This window comes from Lycium barbarum, chromosome 3, assembly GCF_019175385.1.
Source record: "Lycium barbarum isolate Lr01 chromosome 3, ASM1917538v2, whole genome shotgun sequence".
Classification (NCBI taxonomy): Eukaryota; Viridiplantae; Streptophyta; class Magnoliopsida; order Solanales; family Solanaceae; genus Lycium; species Lycium barbarum.
Window position 1 is genome coordinate 24,230,900 of NC_083339.1, and position 21,474 is coordinate 24,252,373.

The 21,474-nt window shown below is 39.2% G+C and overlaps 2 protein-coding genes across 2 annotated transcripts; both read left to right on the top strand.

Moving 5' to 3' along the window:
* The first annotated feature begins 13,139 nt into the window (after positions 1-13,139).
* Positions 13,140-15,005, top strand: LOC132633814 (uncharacterized). Its single transcript, XM_060350265.1, has 5 exons — positions 13,140-13,705; positions 13,797-13,895; positions 14,000-14,098; positions 14,185-14,283; positions 14,357-15,005. The coding sequence occupies exons 1-4, from the start codon at positions 13,172-13,174 to the stop codon at positions 14,281-14,283; spliced, it is 831 nt and encodes a 276-aa protein (XP_060206248.1). The 5' UTR covers positions 13,140-13,171; the 3' UTR covers positions 14,357-15,005.
* A 1,646-nt stretch (positions 15,006-16,651) lies between these two features.
* LOC132630795 (uncharacterized) lies at positions 16,652-20,771 on the top strand. Its single transcript, XM_060346392.1, has 2 exons — positions 16,652-18,128; positions 19,933-20,771. The coding sequence occupies exons 1-2, from the start codon at positions 17,348-17,350 to the stop codon at positions 20,241-20,243; spliced, it is 1,092 nt and encodes a 363-aa protein (XP_060202375.1). The 5' UTR covers positions 16,652-17,347; the 3' UTR covers positions 20,244-20,771.
* The last annotated feature ends 703 nt before the right edge of the window (positions 20,772-21,474 follow it).

Consider the following 21,474-nt stretch of genomic DNA (forward strand, 5'->3'; position numbering starts at 1 on the left):
ATAAACGGACATGAGAAAATAAGTAGAAATTCACTTATTTTCAAGAACACATTTTCCAGGAAAACATTTTCCTCTATACCGAACACACCCTTAATTCAGATGAATTATCTACTAATTGTGGAAATGTATTTAAGTTCTAGTAAGTGCTTTGTAGTTGAGTTGGTGCGTGTTTGCAACAAATTTTAATATGCGGAAATAAATTACAACCACAAACAAAATATGAAGAAACAGAGATTTTATTAATGAATATTGCGGGTACAAGATTTGTTTACTCCCTTGATTCTTTCCTCCTAATTTTCTTTGTGATTCGAGGGTCGTTAGTAGCGTATTTCTCGAACGTAGGATGATTTGGATTTGGATATATGTGGACTTTCTAGGGATGTATTTGATCTCCATGAAAGGATATTGTGGATCTTCTTGAAGTATTTAGTTGTCTAGAAATATCCAGACACATATTGACCTCTTTTTGAATACCCATGAGTTTATGGGATATCTGAGATCTTGATCTCTTTGTAAATACCCAAGAGTTTATGGGATATTTGAGATGCATTTTCAAGTGAATATGTGCCCCCTTATATAGGGTAAGACAGGGTTTAGGGTAGAATAGCCTCCAAGAAACCCTAACTGATATTGGCCCATCTTGTAGAGTCTCAAAAAATTTTAATGTCTACAAATGCCCCCTACTTCAAGGTTTGTTGGAGTAAGTTTGTCGAAACTCAAAGACAAGACTTGAAGTACTCATATTATGGAGCTTCCATCCTGGTGGTTTTGTTACTCCAGAATTTGCAGATTTGATTTGTGAGAGAAGAGATGAAGGGCAGATTTGGTCCCACTGGGCGTGCCAATTTGTTTGCAACAAATTTTAATATGCGGAAATAAATTACAACCACAAACAAAATATGAAGAAACAGACATTTTATTAATGAATATTACGAGTACAAGATCTGTTTACTCCCTTGATTCTTCTCTCCTAATTTTCTCTGTGATTCGAGGGTCGTTAGTAGCGTATTTCTCGAACGTAGGATGATTTGGATATATGTGGACTTTCTAGGGATGTATTTGATCTCCATGAAAGGATATTGTGGATCTTCTTGAAGTATTTAGTTGTCAAGAAATATCCGGACACATATTGACCTTTTTTTGAATACCCATGAGTTTATGGGATAGCTGAGATCTGGATCTCTTTGTAAAATACCCAAGAGTTTATGGGATATTTGAGATATTTTTTCAACGGAATATGTGCCCTCTTATATCGGGTAAGACAGGGTTTAGGGTAGAGTAGCCTCCAAGAAACCCTAACCGACCTTGGCCCATCTTGTAGAGTCCCAAAAAATTTTAATGTCTACAGTGCGCTGTCACTTCATTTGGTATGTTGTTAATTTGCTAAAGTTAAATATTTATTAAAGTTTAATGCGCTATGTAATATTAACCTGCTATAGCAGGTCACAAAGTCTTTCTGTAATTTTTTTTCCCTTCTAAATTACGCACTTATTTTTTCTTTATTCTCTCTCTTCCCTTCCCTTGAAATCCTCCATCTGGTTTTTTCTTCATCCCTTTCTCTCTCCTCTTCATAACCTTTCGTCTGCATCTCTCTCAATGATAAGTCGATCGGCTTCTCTTTTTCTCAGTTGGTAAAGCCCAATCCCCGCCAATATGGTGGGTCTCTTGATTAAAAATAAGATAAAAAAAAAAAAACTTCTATTTCTACTTCAACCTTCCTCTGATTTGATTCATAACTAAAGTAACAAATTTTACAAACAGTTACTGAGAAGTGATATATTTGTTCGAAGCTTTCCATTGTTAACTGTTTACCGCGCTATAGCACTTAACGGCTACTTCACGGAGACGGAGCCGTTAAGTGCTATAACGCAGTAAAATACTGCGCTAAAGGAAACTTTCTCTCACCTATAGCGCAGTATTTTACTGCGTTATAGGAGTTTGTCTCTCTCCTATAGCGCAGTAAAATACTGCTCTGTGTTACTTCACTATAACCCGATCGGGTTCCACCACTGGTCCCCTCCAATGGCAAAAAAAATTCAAAACGCCATTGGAGGCGAGCCAAGGTGGTCCCCACGTCTTAAAAACGTCGTTTTCTATTAAATTTCATCCGGAAAGTGTAGAGAAGTGGTATATTCAAGTCAAGGAGCAAGATTCTAAGTTTGAATTTTGAGAAAAAGCGGCGTACAACTCGATTAAAATAACTCTACAAAAAATCTTCGATTAAGGTTTTCTACTATGAACTTTTGTTATTATTTTGTTATATACATTATATTGCATGCATGTTTAACATTTAATCGTCGTTAATTTCAAAAAAAAAAATGCATAAATTTCGTTTTTTTTTTTTGGGGTTGATCGGGCTAGGCAGTGGCTGAGGCCACTGTTCCATTTTTTTTTTTTTTTAATTCATTATTTGTTAAATGTTTATGAATTGTTAAATTGTTAAATTGTTAAATGTTTATGAATTGTTAATTTGTTATATGTTTATGAGTTGTTAATTTGGTTAATTATTTATGAATTGTTAATTTGTTATATGTTTATGAGTTGTTAATTTGGTTAATTATTTATGAATTGTTAATTTGTTATATGTTTATGAGTTGTTAATGAATTATTATTTTGTTAATTGAGTATTTGTTAAACATTCTTTATGAATTATTATGTTGTTAACACTTTGTTTGGATGATTATTATGTATTGTTTTAACATTTATCGTATTGTGTTGTATTGTATAGAACCAAATCAGTGGTTACATAAAATAGAACCTTTCGTCGTTACATAACAATAAAATTAAAGTAGCAATCAAAGCAAACATTTTATTTAAATTAACAACATAATATAATACAATAGGTAACAATCATCCAAACAAGTTGTAAACGATTATGAAATGTTAATCTATATAATTTTAAAAGCGTGAATATATATGTTAAATAAAAAAAGATTATCTTAAAAAGAATAGTTAAAGTTCTTTTTTTCATAAATACATAAGCTAACGAAAAAAATGTAAAGTTTATAGGAAAATATGTGGTCGACGAATATACTCTTTTAGTTTAATTTTATCATAGTTGTGTTGGCTATTTGGTCAACTAAAAATATATCACATATTCAAAATAGAGTTCCAAACAAATATTACTGCTGAATTTCGATTAGTTAATATAATTTATCTTTCATTTCAAGAATAATGACTAATTTAGTTTGTACAGACCGGACTCTTTCATGGATACGAATGTTCCCCCTGGGCCCGATGTTCCCCCGGCGCCCGATGCTCACCCGGGGCCCGATGATCACCCGGGGCCCGGTGTTCACCCGGGGCCCGCTGATAGATCAGTATTGTCTTTGCAAGACAATCATAGGTCAGAGTTATTATGGGCCGGTACTATAGGGATATCTACTGTACACTCGGTACGAGCCTCCTCCTGGTAGAACATGGGTGACCGAGTTGACTAGGCTCACCCATTTCGTGTCTAATGTCGCGGCCCATATCTCGGGACAGAGTCGAGTTCAGCTTAGTGCACTCTGCACTTATTTGGAGGGTCTGGATCCGGTTGACGACGGCACCCCGCAGGACGATGTTGATCGTCATGCCCATTTGTACCTGCTTATTATATTCGGGGGCATCTTGTTCCCGAATTCATCGGATGCCTTTGTTAGTTTACGTTATTTGGTTTTCCTAGAGAATCTGGACCGTTTGGGAGACTACAGCTGGGGCGGTGCTGTTTTGGCGTATCTTTACAGATACCTGTGCCGAGCGTCTATTGGTGTTGTCAGAGATGTGTGTGGATTTTTTACTCTTCTACAGGTAATATAAGTGTGCGTTCCTTTAATGTCAACAAACCTCTTGAAAGGACGACTAAAAAAATCTTATTTTCTAATATCGCTTACAGTTATGGGCGTGGGAGAGGATGCTGCCTTTTCAAACCGTACCTAGGCATCACCTCGAGATTGACATGCCTTATGCGAGGAGGTGGACAGCGGGTTTTGACCGGGATGTCGATACTGTCACGACCCAACCCCGTGGGCCGCGATTGGTATCCTAACTGGATACCCATACGTACCTACTTATCAGAATTGGCGTATTATACAAAAAAAAAATGTTTTCAAAATAAGTGTTTACAGATTCGAGCTAATACAGATACGGCACGCGTACACATGTGCAAACCTGAACATACTGAAATCCACAGATAAGCCGATGAGGCTAACATACAGACGGAGTCACAAAATCGTTCGTACCTACCAAACAGATGAAACCCGTAACCCACACATCTATCTACAGGCCTCTACAGACATACAGAATCAGATGACGGGACAGGGCCCCGCCGTACCCCAAAATACCATACATACAGAGTCTACAGATAACAGAAGATATATACCAAAAGTATTTGCTCCGGATCGAAGGAGCTCTTCAGAATAGCAGAATCCGAGCCCTAGACTGGCGGCGTATCACCAAGTTCGCCTGTACCTGCGGGCATGTAACGCAGCCCCCGAAGAACCGGGGGTCAGTACGAAAAATGTACCGAGTATGTAAAGCAGAAATATATCAAACATAATCATGATCTGGACCGGAAGCACAGAAATATAATAGACAGGCTCATAAGCCGGACAGACAGAGTCATAGTCCCGACAAACGGACAGAATCATAGTCCAGACAGACAGAACCATAATTCATACGGACGTACAGAATCGGAACCCGTCGTCCAGATAATCCAGACGGACAGACGGAATCGTAACCGGTTGGACAGATAATCCGGACGGACATACAGAAGCATAACCAGTCGGACAGATAATCCGGACGGACATACAGAATCATAACCAATCGGACAGATAATCCAGACGGACATACAGAATCATAACCAGTCGGACAGATAATCCGGACAGACATACAGAAGCATAACCCGTCGGTCAGATAATCCAGACGGACATACAGAAGCATAAGTCATACAGACAGAAAGAATCACACATAGGGTGCAGGAACGTGGTCGCCACTCCTGCCATTGGCACCACAACACGTCAGATATTAGAAATTCTTCTCCGATCTCCGTCACACATCATAACATAACCACGGTACCCGGGGGCGGACAGATAACACAGCACCCCGAGCCCGGACTCATCATACTTCGTAATATATCCTCGGTAACCGGGGACGGACATGTAACACAGTACCCCGGAACCGGACACATCATACTTCAGAATTCACATATGGGGCTCGGCGGCCCACCGCACGATATACGTACCGGCCCGGGATCCGGTGAAAGGAATCATAGCATGTGCACGAACTAATTAATGAGGAACCACATACATACAGATCGTCGTACAGATTCAACGGAACAGAAATAGGCCAACTGGCAGATCGAATCAAAGTATTCAGATAGTTTTCAAACTACGCACCTACACGTCACTTGGGGAGGCACGACAGATCATAACCCGAACTAGATTTTCAGATATCAAAACCATATTGTGAGATTTATATAAAAACAGTCATATTATGTTCAAAATGATAGTTCAGATGTTGCCTGTGAAAAACGGACGGAAATGAGGCAATTTAGATCATTCACGGGGTATCGGGGCTCCGTGGGCCCACCTCGGACCAACTCGAGGCAAGATACATAAATTACTGATAAAAGACCTTATGAGGTCATCCATAATCATTCGAAAGTATTCCGACTCCGTTTAGGAAGGTTTCGTACAAAAGCATACTTTAAAGATATTTTATAAGGACATAGTTTCAATCTTACTGGAGGAATTGGAGCAAATTTCCATATCGAATTCCGAGGAACGGAGTCGTATTTAAGGCTCGCGGCCGAGCCTATTATGTTCAGAACATGCCTAAGAATGAAGGGAAAGACTTTACATACCTTAGCTGCGTCTTACGCTTGTCCAAATTCAATTCCCGTTTCGCTCAAAATCTACAAATGGTCACACTTACCAATTGTCAATAGTAAGACTTTTAGCATTCTTTAATTCACTATTTGTCTACAGAAATTTGGGCAGCATCTCCCCTGCTTATATGCCTAGCCCGAATTTTTAATTCAGCAGTCAACAACACAACAACAATACCAACATCAATAATATCCTTTTTCATATCAACATATTCCATAAAACAGCCCACACGCTGTTTTCCAACTTTTATAAGTAATTAACTCAGTATACAATTATTTAATCGCGCCTTCTTCGTAAATAAACTAGTATTAACACAAATAGGAAGAGATTCATACCTTTCTCCTTTTAATATTGTTGTATCTTCCCTTTTTCACCTTAGTTTTATGCCACAACGCACTGCCATACGATTCTGCAGTGAAAACTATACGCTATCCGGACTGAAATTGGGAAATTATACCTGGTTTGGGCTAAAATTTGGTGGTGGAAAGTTGGGAAATTTTCTGGGATTTTTGGGGTGGTGTTCGTGGTTTTGGACTGAAAATGAGGGGGTCTCCCCCTCTTTATAATTGTTTTGAAAGCTGCCAGAAGCAGCTGGAAAAGTGCTCATCGCGATCGCGCTTCCTTCTGGCGCGATCACGTAGAGTTAAATGATTTCCTTCTGCGCGTTCGCGCCCCCTCTGGGCGCGTTCGCGCAGGGTTAAAATTTCTGACTAGATGATCGTTCAGTAAAACGGTCATAACTTTTGATCCCGATATCGTATGAGGGCCTACGACCTATGGATGGAAAGATAATTCAATTATCTACAACTTTTATTTCTGGACGTTTTCCCAAATTTCAAACTTATAATACCGTTTTTGCCCCTAGAAGTCAGATCATCCGAAAATGCTTCCTTAAATTGTCCTTTTGGAGGGCTTCCACTTTGATTTGGCCCAAGGGTCCTTCTTGAGTTGTGTTTAACTTCACATATGTGATTCATATAATTTGTCACATGTCCCAAAAAAATCTTGACGTGTGGGCCCCACCTCAGCTTACAAATAATTCGACGTTCGAAAATGCAGGATATAACATTCTCCCCCCCTTTTGAACATTCGTCCTCGAATGTTCGATTGACCTTAGGGGGTCTCGTGACACTTCGGGGAGGTTCCTTTCTTTCCTTCAAAATTCCTTTCAACGTTACGATTGCCATCAACATCTTTCACCTCTTGTCACACTTCTCGGTTCCTTACAACGTTATCATAATTTCACGTTACATCAAACAGGTTCATAACTAGAGCCAGACGCACAAAAGCATATCGGACAGATCCATAATCAGAGACAGATGTACTGCACTATGTCGGACAGATTCGTAGTCGGAGTCAGACGTATAGAATTATATCAGACAGATCCACGATCAGAGTTAGACGTACAGAGATATACCAGACAGATTCGTATCCAGAGTCAGACATACAGAGGCGTGTCTGACAGATTCGTAATCAGAGTCAATCGTACAGAGGTACGTCAAACAGAAACGTGTTCAGAATCAGAAGTACAAAAGTATAACAAACAGATTTTTGATCAGAATCGGACTACTCTTATTAAGGCTCCAGTGGTTTATGAAAATTTCCCTTATCGATATTTCATTATTAATCCCGACAATAATACCACAGGTTTTTTTTTTTTTTTTTTTTTTTTTTTTTTGTTTCCTTCCCAGGGGGGTCACCCATCCCAGAATTACTCTAGCCTTAGCACGCTTAACCTCGAAATTTTCATGCGTTTTGATACGTTACGGCTAGTATAATTTCGTCGACCGCCCCGCACGACCTTTGTCACGTGATTTAGGGCAAATCGGGATCTTGGTACATTTTCGGAAAATTCTCGTAGTGGGTCCCACCCCGGGCTAAACCGTACAATTATCATATCGCCCTTCCGAACTCTCGGTGTCTATCGAGTTAGACATTACCTTACCCCTACTAGTACCCAGAAGAAGGAAATCATATGACGTAATGAGATACAGACTTGTTCATACACACCTCCCTCAAAAAGAGATTAGTAGCATACCTGGGTGTGCACTGGAAGACGCTCCTGGGTCCTGCCGGCCGGTCAAAGCAAATACGCGGTTCGAAGGACCGCTGTAACCCGAAGCTGCACCGCGACCCCTGCCACGACTCGCTGGCGCTGGTGCTGGTGCTGGGGCCCCTCGCCCCGTGGGGCGTATGGAGGGGATGAGCCAGCAACTGACCCGGTAAGCTGGGTTGAACCACCTGGACCACCCCTATATGGACACTCTCTCATCGTATGGCCTTGTTGGCCACACGAATAGCAGCCACCAGTGGCACGATAACACTCGCCGGGGTGGCGCCTCCTGCAATGAGGACACCGAGGTATGGATGGCCCCATCTGACTGAAACTCCCATCTACTCGCGAACTCGAAGCCATGGAGTTCTGTCCCGAAAACTGTGGGGGCGTACTGTATGCTGGCTGGGACGGATACCTGTTACCCTGCCACTGAGAAAACTCACCCTAGAATCCCCCTGAATACCCGGCCGATCTGGCTCTCTTAGGCCGGCTCCTGTCGGGACCCCTATCAGGCCGACGCTCCCTACGCCGGTCCTCCATGCCCTAGGCACATGCCTGTACCCGGGCAACATGCATCCCTGGCTGGGAAGCCATCGCCAGGCAACCATCAATCAAATAAGGGTCTAGCCCCATCACATACCGGTGCACCCTGTCGGCCATCTCTGCTACTATAGCGGGTGCATACCTAGCCAATGAGTCGAACTCCAGGCTATACTCTCGAACACTCCTACCGTTCTGTTTCAGATGCAAGAATCGATCAACCCTGGCTCTCCGTAGCTTTGGAGGTAGAAAATGCTCAAGGAAGGCCTTAGTAAACTCGGCCCATACTGCTGGGGGAGCTCCGTCGCCCCTGGAGAGCTGCCAAGACTCATACCAGTTCGCCGCTACCTCGTATAACCGATACGAAGCCAACTCAACGGACTCAGTCGGCGAAGCCTTAATCAACCGTATCGTGCTCTCCATCTTTCTAATAAACTCCTGGGGGTCTTCCTCAGGTTTTGTCCCGGAGAATTCTGGAGGATTACATGTCAAGAACTCACGAGCCCTGGAGCTTTCATATCTGTCCGCACGACCACCCCCAAATCCATGTCTACGAACCTGCTCTGCCATCAGCGTGGTCAACAACTGGACCGCATCTCGCATAGCCCTGCCCTCCGCCCCTGCCTGTGGAGCTGGAGGCTCGGGCACTGGAACCTCGGGAGCTCGCGGTGGAGCCGTCTCCTGATCAGCAGCTTCTGCTGCTCCGATATCCTCCGGCAAGGGGGGTGTAACAGATCCAGATGATGGGGGAACATCCCCAAGTGCAGGCTGGACACTGGCCCTGGAAACTCTCTGGGCCCGACTGGTCTCTCCTACCTCAACCCCCGCCTTGCCCTTCTGGGCAGCTGTTGCCTTCTTCGGAGGCATCGCTGAAAACATAACAGATCGTTAGGAGAGGATCATCCTACTAATACAGTTCTATCGCACGATCTAAGATCTAAAGAAGGGTAACATCCTAAATGCCCTGTAGCCTCCTGTTTATAGATGTAGTGCACAACACATCGATAAACAAGACTCTACTAGACACGGCCTGTAGACATTCTGAGGACTAACCGCTCTGATACCACTTCTGTCACGACCCAACCCCGTGGGCCGCGATTGGTATCCTAACTGGATACCCATACGTACCTACTTATCAGAATTGGCGTATTATACAAAAAAAAAATTGTTTTCAAAATAAGTGTTTACAGATTCGAGCTAATACAGATACGGCACGCGTACACATGTGCAAACCTGAACATACTGAAATCCACAGATAAGCCGATGAGGCTAACATACAGACGGAGTCACAAAATCGTTCGTACCTACCAAACAGATGAAACCCGTAACCCACACATCTATCTACAGGCCTCTACAGACATACAGAATCAGATGACGGGACAGGGCCCCGCCGTACCCCAAAATACCATACATACAGAGTCTACAGATAACAGAAGATATATACCAAAAGTATTTGCTCCGGATCGAAGGAGCTCTTCAGAATAGCAGAATCCGAGCCCTAGACTGGCGGCGTACCACCAAGTGCGCCTGTACCTGCGGGCATGTAACGCAGCCCCCGAAGAACCGGGGGTCAGTACAAAAAATGTACCGAGTATGTAAAGCAAAAATATATCAAACATAATCATGATCTGGACCGGAAGCACAGAAATATAATAGACAGGCTCATAAGCCGGACAGACAGAGTCATAGTCCCGACAAACGGACAGAATCATAGTCCAGACAGACAGAATCATAATTCATACGGACGTACAGAATCGGAACCCGTCGGCCAGATAATCCAGACGGACAGACGGAATCGTAACCGGTTGGACAGATAATCCGGACGGACATACAGAAGCATAACCAGTCGGACAGATAATCCGGACGGACATACAGAATCATAACCAGTCGGACAGATAATCCAGACGGACATACAGAATCATAACCAGTCGGACAGATAATCCGGACGGACATACAGAAGCATAACCCGTCGGTCAGATAATCCAGACGGACATACAGAAGCATAAGTCATACAGACAGAAAGAATCACACATAGGGTGCAGGAACGTGGTCGCCACTCCTGCCATTGGCACCACAACACGTCAGATATTAGAAATTCTTCTCCGATCTCCGTCACACATCATAACATAACCACGGTACCCGGGGGCGGACAGATAACACAGCACCCCGAGCCCGGACTCATCATACTTCGTAATATATCCTCGGTAACCGGGGACGGACATGTAACACAGTACCCCGGAACCGGACACATCATACTTCAGAATTCACATATGGGGCTCGGCGGCCCACCGCACGATATACGTACCGGCCCGGGATCCGGTGAAAGGAATCATAGCATGTGCACGAACTGATTAATGAGGAACCACATACATACAGATCGTCGTACAGATTCAACGGAACAGAAATAGGCCAACTGGCAGATCGAATCAAAGTATTCAGATAGTTTTCAAACTACGCACCTACACGTCACTTGGGGAGGCACGACAGATCATAACCCGAACTAGATTTTCAGATATCAAAACCATATTGTGAGATTTATATAAAAACAGTCATATTATGTTCAAAATGATAGTTCAGATGTTGCCTGTGAAAAACGGACGGAAATGAGGCAATTTAGATCATTCACGGGGTATCGGGGCTCCGTGGGCCCACCTCGGACCAACTCGAGGCAAGATACATAAATTACTGATAAAAGACCTTATGAGGTCATCCATAATCATTCGAAAGTATTCCGACTCCGTTTAGGAAGGTTTCGTACAAAAGCATACTTTAAAGATATTTTATAAGGACATAGTTTCAATCTTACTGAAGGAATTGGAGCAGATTTCCATATCGAATTCCGAGGAACGGAGTCGTATTTAAGGCTCGCGGCCGAGCCTATTATGTTCAGAACATGCCTAAGAATGAAGGGAAAGACTTTACATACCTTAGCTGCGTCTTACGCTTGTCCAAATTCAATTCCCGTTTCGCTCAAAATCTACAAATGGTCACATTTACCAATTGTCAATAGTAAGACTTTTAGCATTCTTTAATTCACTATTTGTCTATAGAAATTTGGGCAGCATCTCCCCTGCTTATATGCCTAGCCCGAATTTTTAATTCAGCAGTCAACAACACAACAACAATACCAACATCAATAATATCCTTTTTCATATCAACATATTCCATAAAACAGCCCACACGCTGTTTTCCAACTTTTATAAGTAATTAACTCAGTATACAATTATTTAATCGCGCCTTCTTCGTAAATAAACTAGTATTAACACAAATAGGAAGAGATTCATACCTTTCTCCTTTTAATATTGTTGTATCTTCCCTTTTTCACCTTAGTTTTATGCCACAACGCACTGCCATACGATTCTGCAGTGAAAACTATACGCTATCCGGACTGAAATTGGGAAATTATACCTGGTTTGGGCTAAAATTTGGTGGTGGAAAGTTGGGAAATTTTCTGGGATTTTTGGGGTGGTGTTCGTGGTTTTGGACTGAAAATGAGGGGGTCTCCCCCTCTTTATAATTGTTTTGGAAGCTGCCAGAAGCAGCTGGAAAAGTGCTCATCGCGATCATGCTTCCTTCTGGCGCTATCGCGTAGAGTTAAATGATTTCCTTCTGCGCGTTCGCGCAGGGTTAAAATTTCTAACTAGATGATCGTTCAGTAAAACGGTCATAACGTTTGATCCCGATATCGTATGAGGGCCTACGACCTATGGATGGAAAGATAATTCAATTACCTACAACTTTTATTTCTGGACGTTTTCCCAAATTTCAAACTTATAATACCGTTTTTGCCCCTAGAAGTCAGATCATCCGAAAATGCTTCCTTAAATTGTCCTTTTGGAGGGCTTCCACTTTGATTTGGCCCAAGGGTCCTTCTTGAGTTGTGTTTAACTTCACATATGTGATTCATATAATTTGTCACATGTCCCAAACAAATCTTGACGTGTGGGCCCCACCTCAGCTTACAAATAATTCGACGTTCGAAAATGCAGGATATAACAGATACGCACCACAGTATTCTTCCATTCCGGGACCAGCTTGATCACATGACGGACGATGCGGTAAAACTATTTAAATTTACATTAATAATTTAATTAAACGTCTTTTCTACTTGGTGATCACTGATTTGTATTTATATGTTATGCAGCTATTTATATGGACGCCGTACGCTACTATATTAGATGGTTTGCCGGCCTTTTGCAGGGCAGGTCAAGGGGTTTGGAGGTCGCGGTGTCTATTGATACACCTGGACATCGTAGAGGATCACATGCCCGAGCATGTCTTACGACAGTTTGGGCATACACAGAGTATACCCCCTGATGTCCGTCATGAGCTCCGACACTACCAGCAGGACGATCGGGCTGCCGTTGATGACGATATTTTGGCTTTCATGGATGTCCAGCTACACCGTTGGGAGAACAGGTTGGGCACTTTAGCGGTGGTCGGCCATTTGACTCCCATTGAGCAGGACATGCGCTAGTATCATCAGATCACACGCCGATTGATCGGCAACCCAACTCTGCGTCCCCCTAGGGATGTAGGATACTCAGCACTCGCGGGGCAGTACGAGGCATTGGTAAGTTTATCGTATTTAGATTTATCTAATTTCATTAATTGTTACGTTTTAAAAATAAACTTTTTTTGTTTCTGTTAAACACAAATGCAGCTGGTGGCCGTACAGCGTTTACGCATCTTGGGGTTAGAGCATATGCCTTACCCTGGGCTTGCGAGGCTTGCCGCGGAGATGGTTAGGATTTCCGAGGATGGTATCCGGCAGGCAGGCGAGATTAGGCGCATGGCGGAGCCTGTTCCGAAGGCTGAGTATCAGGCAGCACCGGGTGCTCCCAGAGAAGGAGGTCGTGCTGGCAGAGGACGTCGTGCTGCCGGAGGACGCCGTGCGCGTAGAAGACGCGGCGCTGCTGCTAGAGGAACTGGTGGTGGAGGACACCATCTGGTAGATGAGGCGGATGAGGTCGCTCCCATTCCAGAGGGCGTTCACGGTCTAGTCCATCCGCAGCCGTTCCAGGCCGGTGGCAGCTCACATGGGGACTCACCTACGTTTACGCCGGCGCTCTTACTTGCTGAGATACCCGGGTCTTCATCACAGCCGAGCCAGGATGCATACATGGAGGAGCATGATAACGTTGATTGGGTGGCGTTACGCGCTTCATTAGCTGATGAGCGGCCTGTGAGGAATTTAGAGGGAGCCCGGATTCTTGACTTCGATGAGTTTTTGATCCCGGTTAGTATTTAAAATACTTATTTGTTCATTTAAATTATTTATTTTAAATATATATATGTTACTCATTATTTAGTACTATTTTATATTTTAGGATTTGGCGCCAGCGGGTCCACCAGAGCCACCCACTCAGGCATTTTCTCATGGGCCTGCCGAGCCAGCGATGTCTTCTCATGTGACTGTCGAGCCACATGTAAGCTTTTAATTAAAATTAGTTTTATTCAATGTAAGGTCAATAGTTAATATACATATTTGATCATTTAAAGTACTTACTATTTCATTTTTTTCATATTTTAGGATTCGGCGCCAGTGGGTCCACAGGAGCTGCCCATTCCAGAGCATTCTCATCAGCCTGCCGAGGCAGAGGTGTCTTCTCATGAGACTACCGAGGCGCATGTAAGTTTTTTACTTAAAACTAATTTTATTCAATATAAGGTAAATATTTATTTAATTTTTATAACCTTTACTTGGACTTCGAACAGCATGTCGTCCAGGAGACTACCTCATATTCACCACCACACCCATCTCAGGAGCCTACAGACCCATCTCAGGAGCCTACTCAGGCGCCCGTTGACACATAGGTTTGATTAAATAAATAACGTTAAAGTATTCAATATACATAAGAAATGGTACTAATATTTATATACTTTTCAGGTTCATCCTTCGGCGCCTGCGGTGGCGACTCCCGACGAAGAAGAGGTCGAGTTTCCAGACTCAGCTCAGCCTGAGGTTCTGAGCGTGCCAGCGGGAACAGATCCCAAGAAGAAGCACGTTCTAGTTAAGGGCGCAAGGGCTAGGGGAAGAGGAGATGATCATGGCTTGAAGTGCCCGTTTATTAAGAGGAAGAAGGGCGATGAGACGATGGCGAGGGCGGTGGGGATGGTATGAGCCTTAGGCCTAGGGATAGTCTCCGGCATACTACATGTGGGACCCATCCTCGATAGTGTATATACATTAGTCTTGTACAATTTATCGTAAATACTATCTATTTTTTGCATATTTATAAATATTATCTTAGTCTTTATTATTGTTTATAGTTTCACATCCTAAATTGATAATAAAAAAAAAAACGTGACACATTCGAAATAAAGTTAAGCATTAATTTAAAACTAAGACGAAACCCTAAAAGATAAATAACGTAAAGCTAATGACTGCAAGTTTTCAAACAAAAAAGGACTTTGAGCACTTTTCAACCCCTAAAATGACAATCCAAAGTATTGCGTATTCTTGATGTGTTGAGCCTGTTTTATTAATTGTACAAATATAACTAGAGTTCTATATAAAATATTGAAGTTCCGGAATCTCAAAGCATGATTAATATACGGCTAAACTACAAAAAAAAAAAAAAAAAACTACGTAAAGAGGAGTGAAAATGTGATGTAATTGAAAATGGCGGACTCCTATAACGCAGTAAAAACTGCGCTATAGGTGAGAGAAAGTTTCGTTTAGCGCAGTATTTTACTGTGTTATAGCACTTAACGGCTCCGTCTCCGTGAAGTGCTATAGCGCAGTAAAATACTGCGCTAAAGGTACTTTGATAACTTTTTTTTTTATTGGGGTATTTTGATTCAAAATATTTTTTTTGGGAACATTTTGATTCCGGACCCAAAAAATTTGAACACTGGAACGCACAAAATTTAAACTCTTTTGAATATTGCCCAAACATTTTATGAAACTGAAAGGAGTCAAAGATGTCGGTGAAATGAGAAACAGTTGTCTGAACAGATTACAAGTCAATATATCAGGCTACATTCAGTCAACACATGCTGACACGAACAAGTTAACAAATTTGGGATTTTTAAATCAGAGGATTTTTCTCACATAATATAGTATTAATAGTACTTGTTTATTTTCTCTTCATCTATTTCTTATGGTGAAAGATTCGGTCTTAATTTATGTTACATTTTTTTTCTTAATAAATTTTTAAAATAAAATTTAAAAAGATAAGTAATAATCCAATTTTTAATAAATATAAAATTAAAATTTTCAAATAAAATTATATTTTTATATATAATACTTTCTCTGTCTCAATTTATATGACGCTTTTTTTCCTTTTAGTCAAGCAAAAAAATGACTTCTTTCTATATTTAGTAATAATTAAATTTAAAAGTTACCGTTTTATCCTTAATGAAATGATTTCTAGTAACACAAATTTCTATAGTTAGATTTAGACTACAAGTTCTAAAAAAATTCTTTTACTTAAACTTCGTGTCCAGTCAAATACCTTCATATAAATGGGACGGAGGGAGTAATAATTTAATTTTAAACTCATTTTGTTCTTAATGCGATGATTTATACCAATATAAATATTATACTTATTTGAAATTACAAGTTTCAAAAACTTTTATTTCTTTCTTAAACTTTGTGCACACTCGAAAACTGTCACATAAATTAAGACAAAGGAGTTTAACCTTAGTATGACATCTCTCTTTAAAGGCATTGTAACTTTTCTGTCACTGAGCTATTTATAATTAGAGTTTAACTTTATATGCTAGTACTGTAAGAAAAAATATACGATCGGGTTACTTAAAAATTAATTGTAGATAATTATACATAGAAAATGAAATTATAACTAGAAAAATAAAATAGATTATCTAATGCAATAAATTGACATCAATCTAAAAGTTCTTTGCGTTGTCGGGTACGTAAGTTAAATATTTGTAATTATTATCTTGGACTAACTAAAATTAACGTAATGCAAATAAAATAACAAAGGTACTAGGTGAGGATAAGCGGGTGATTGAACTTTTACAATATTTGGCCAGTTAAAAAGATAAATATTTTGTTTGGAAGAAATAAAATTAGTAACCTTAAAAATAAGTAGATTATATGCTATAAGAACTACATTAATATTGGCAAATTCTTGACAATATTAATCTACATATATTAATTAAATGCTTATAGTACCAAAATGAATGTACAAAGAAAAGAATAAAAGGTACTAGGTAAGGATCATAAGCGTGTGACACCGCGTAGGATGAATAAAATACTTAACAAATTTTCAGGTCCAATATTTTTCAAAACTTATGGTGTGAACTGGATGAGCCTGATCAAGTCATTCCATCAACTTTTTCTTCTTAAGCTTTCAATACTTCAGCTTCCCCGCTTCTCAGAAACATCATTCAAAATGCAAAGATAGACAAGAAAAAAAAAAAAAAAAAAACAAAGAGGTCCTTTTCATGCAGAACTTCTTGAAATAGTCCTGTTCTTTCAACTCCCTTATGATACCAATTTGATGTTCCTTTCATCATTCCCTATCAACCCCCTTTTTTAAACCATTCCCTTTTCAAACTCTTGTAAAGATAAACAACTAACAAGGTCCTCTTCATCCTTATATTTTTCAACTCCCTTGAAAAACCAACTTGATGTTTCTTTCATCATCCCCTTTCAACCCCTTTTTTTAAACCATTCCCTTCTTTAATCTTGAAAAAGATAAACAACAAAAAAGGTCCTTTTCATTTCTTGAAGTAGACCTGTTTTTAATTTCAACTCCTCTATAAACCAAACTTGATGTTCCTTTCATCATTCCCTATCAACCCCTTTTTTCCTAAACCATTTTAGCTAGTGACTTTTCTTCTCTTTTGCAGTCATAACTAGTGATAACTTTATATCTCATTTTCTTACAAACTCAAAGAACAAGGAAAAATGGCTGAAAATCCAAAAGGTGCTACTTCAGCTAAGTGTTTTTCAGGCATTTTTCAAAGGCTTCTTTGTGGTGGGAGTCTCCCAACACATCCTTCTGATCAATTTAAGGAACAAAATACAACAACATTTGATCATACAAGTCAAGAATTACCTTTCAAGGATGAGACAAATATTAGTAACAAAGTTGCAGCCAATAGTCCAGGAATTGTGGCAAGGCTAATGGGATTAGACTCATTACCTGAAGAAAAAAAACCAAATTTTGGTTCATTTTCAAGAAGTAGGTCAGTTAATTCTCTAGATTACTTGATGAAGTTTAATCTAGCTGAAAATTTTCATCATAGAAGAGTCAGAACATCGGTATCTTTTCGCGAAATGCCAAATTTTGATCAAGAATTCAAGTCAGAGTTTTTAGTTTTTTGCTTCAATGATGAAAAAGAGAAGCAAGGCTTTAGTACTGTTAGAAAATCCACTAAGGTGGGAACTCAAGAAATGAAGCCAAAGAATAAGGAGCAGAAGAAAGTTGATTTTGCTAAATCATTAACAAATATGTCTAGTGCTGGACAGAAGAAAGAAGTTTGTGGAAAACAAAATAGGATTGCTAAAAAGGTGAAAAAGCAAGTGAAGTTTGAGGATCATCCTAGGAAAATATCTGTTGAATCCAAGGTTGAGAAGAAGAAGAAGAGCAAGAGCAAATGTGTAGTGTCTACCAAAATACAGCCTTTGTTTAATTCAGCAGATTCAAGTCCAATTCATCATCTTCAACAAGCTGCTAACCCTGCAGGTGTGTTTCATAAAAGTGACTCTTAATTTTCCTTACTTGCTTCTCACTCTATTTTCCTTTTAAAATAATTTTAATATTTGTTTTGACCTGTTCATGCTTTAGATGAGTTTTAGAAGAAAAAAAAAAAGAATGACATGAAAAGTGAGACAAGTTTCAAACTTCCATGTTTAGTCTAGAAAAAGTATTAGCCAAAGAGACATTTGATTGACTTGGTCAATTAAGTCAATCTAAGGTAATCAGCAAGGAATATAAGTAATATACACCAATACTAAAGATTTTTGTATTATGTGAAACTTAACCAGTTATGACATGTTATCACTTTACTTTCCAAGTTACCATATCACAGAGTTACTTGTAATACAGGGTCAACTTTACCTAATTGGGTAAAACAGTTAGTGCACTTAGCTTCCTCATTTGTTTTTATTAATATTAAGACGTCTTATCTGAATGTATAGCTGAATATTATGATATGCATTAAGATTTAAATGTCTGAATTTGAATACACATCTGACGATTAAAATGATGTATTAAGATCTGAATACTAAATACTTAAGACTATTTATTTTTTACTATAAAACTTATCTTTATTTTACAATTAATAATATAAAATCAAATAAAATACTGAATTAATTTAATACCGTATCATTAAATATTTTTTAAAAATTATGTGCCAGTTGGTGATGGTGATGACTAGTGATGCTTGTTATGTGTGCCAATTGAGAATTGCGTTGGGTGATGCTGGTGGTTGTGACTGGTAGCTAGTGTTGATGATGGCTGGTAATAGTGATGATTAAGTGGTTGTTGATCGTGGTAGTTCGTGGTGGAAGCTAATAATGTGGTGGATGATAATGATAGTTAATGATGGGGTTGAATGATGACAGTGTGGTTGACAATATGTGGTGATGATTGATGGTGGTGATTATCAGTAGTGATTGGTGGTTGTAATGGTAGTTGGTGGTGATGTTTGTGAATGGTGTCTGTGGTGATTGATGGTAGTGGCAAACCGTGGTAATTGATAATAATGAGCAATGATATGGCTGTTAGCGATCAAGGTGGATGGAGTAGTGGTGAACTGCCATCTTAGTGGAAATGCTTGAATTGACACTGTAATGATATTAAGGTTTTATTATAATTCTTAATCATTTATATATATATTCAGATCCATTTAGTGGTTGTAAAAAAAACACGCACTTAATAATTAAGATTCAGACCTGAAAAACAGACAAGCTTAATGACTGAGATCTAAATGATTAAGATTAAAACTTTTAAGTGGAAACAAATGAGATCTTAGACGTCTACTCCCTCTGTCCCACTTTATATGACACTATTTTCTTTTAGTCATTTCCAAAAAGAATGATATATTTTTATATTTGGAAATAATCTAACTTTATAAGATGATTTACAGCTACACAAATATCTAAAATTTTGGACCACAAATTTCAAAAGTCTTTCTTTCTTTATTAAATTCCGTGCCAATCAAACACCCTCATATCAAATGGGACGGAGGAAAGTACTAATTATTACTTTGAAGATTACCTTAAGGATTTAACTTACCTATATTGACTTTATAAATAATTTTTACTTTATAATTGTAATATTATATGTTGTAGAAATAAGTTATGTGCCTTATTTATTTCAAGTAATTGGTCTCATTTATTAAGAGCAGTCATATATTTAGCTATCCTTTAGCTGACCTGAAAGTTACCTTAAATCATTTACTTCCTTTTTATGGAAATTTTATAGCTTAGAAATCATTATAGTCCATATAGGACAACTATTCATCCTTCCTTTGTATGAAATACAGATGGAAATGAAGGGAAAATGCAGCTAAATTCAAGAAAGTCTCCACCAAGAGTCACTGATCCTGAACATGCAATCACAAGCAAAGTGGAGAAGCAAAAGGATATCTGTAAAGAGACAAATTATTACATAAAAGTGCTTGGAGAAATTTGTAGGTTAACAGAAGAAGAGTTAAATGAGTCACATTGGATAGCTACTAGGACTGGAGAAAACTTCAAGATTGAAGATTTTGAAGAATTATGCGAACAAATTGGACAAGAAGTTCTTGAACTGTTATTAGATCGGATAGTACATGAGCTTTTACTCTTTGGGTAGTCAAAATTTTCATGCTTTAAAGACATGCACTTTAACTTCATTTCATTCACCTAGTTTTACTTGTAAAACATGCAATGTGCCCTGTCAGCAATGAGTGTTTAAAGGTATATATCTGTTAGATTCTAGTGTTCATCAATAGGTCGGACCTCAAGATAAGATGAATGAAATTTTTGACAAGTTTAAAAGTCATTGGTATAAACAAAGAATATTACACGAGATGCCAAAATATCATTCTGAGGGATAGAGAGCATCATCATCTAAGATTGTTGGTTCTCATAATCTTTCATTGTCCACAAATCAAAAGCACGTCCAAAGTAATGGATGTAGACACAAAGTAGACCATCTAGAACAACTAAATCAATGTCATTATTTAAAATATGTGGCACCTTTGATAGTTAGGTTGTGGTGAATTGAAGCTTAAAGAGGAATTTCTGAACTTTGGTTGAAGTTGAGCTAGGATTTAGGGTTCCAATTAGGAAACCCGATCCCCATTTCATTTTGTTGTTTCCTATTTTGTTTATGTTTGTGTCGGTTGACTACCTTTGTATTTCATGTTTTTTTACTATTATAATAAAGACCCTACTAAGCTACTCTTGCTTAGTGGTATTTAACTTTAAAAAAAAAATAGGTTGTGGTATGTCTTTATATTCATCGTTTGATAAATTCAGGGACACAATCACCCATTTAGGTGATTATATTCTTCTCCTTTATCACCAAGGACCATCCAATGGAATCTGTTACTCACAACTTGATGGGTAAAATCAGTCGTTCCATGGATAAAAGTAAGGTAAGGGAATGGTTGAATAAGCCTCCAATTAATCATGCTTCAAAGAGTATAATTCAACTCTGATAGACCCTATCTCTATGTTGAAATGGCTAAATTACAGCGATAAATTACAGTGATGATTTGTGGAGTTGTGGTTTTTCAATGATGAATCGAAGAAAAAAGCATATGAAGCGGTCGATGCGTACTAGGTTGCAAATGAAAATTTTAGGACCATTTTATAGTTTAGGAATAATATTTGGGCCTCATGGACTCACCGATCAGATTTGGATATTGGGCCTGAAACTAAATCATTTTTTTTTTAAATAACTACATGATATAACAAACAATAGTGGGGATTGACATTTAGTAGCTATAGTTTAACTTAATTACTTCTCATAGCAAATATTTGTGTGTTAATATCATTTAGTAACTATATATATATATATATATATATACACACAAAAA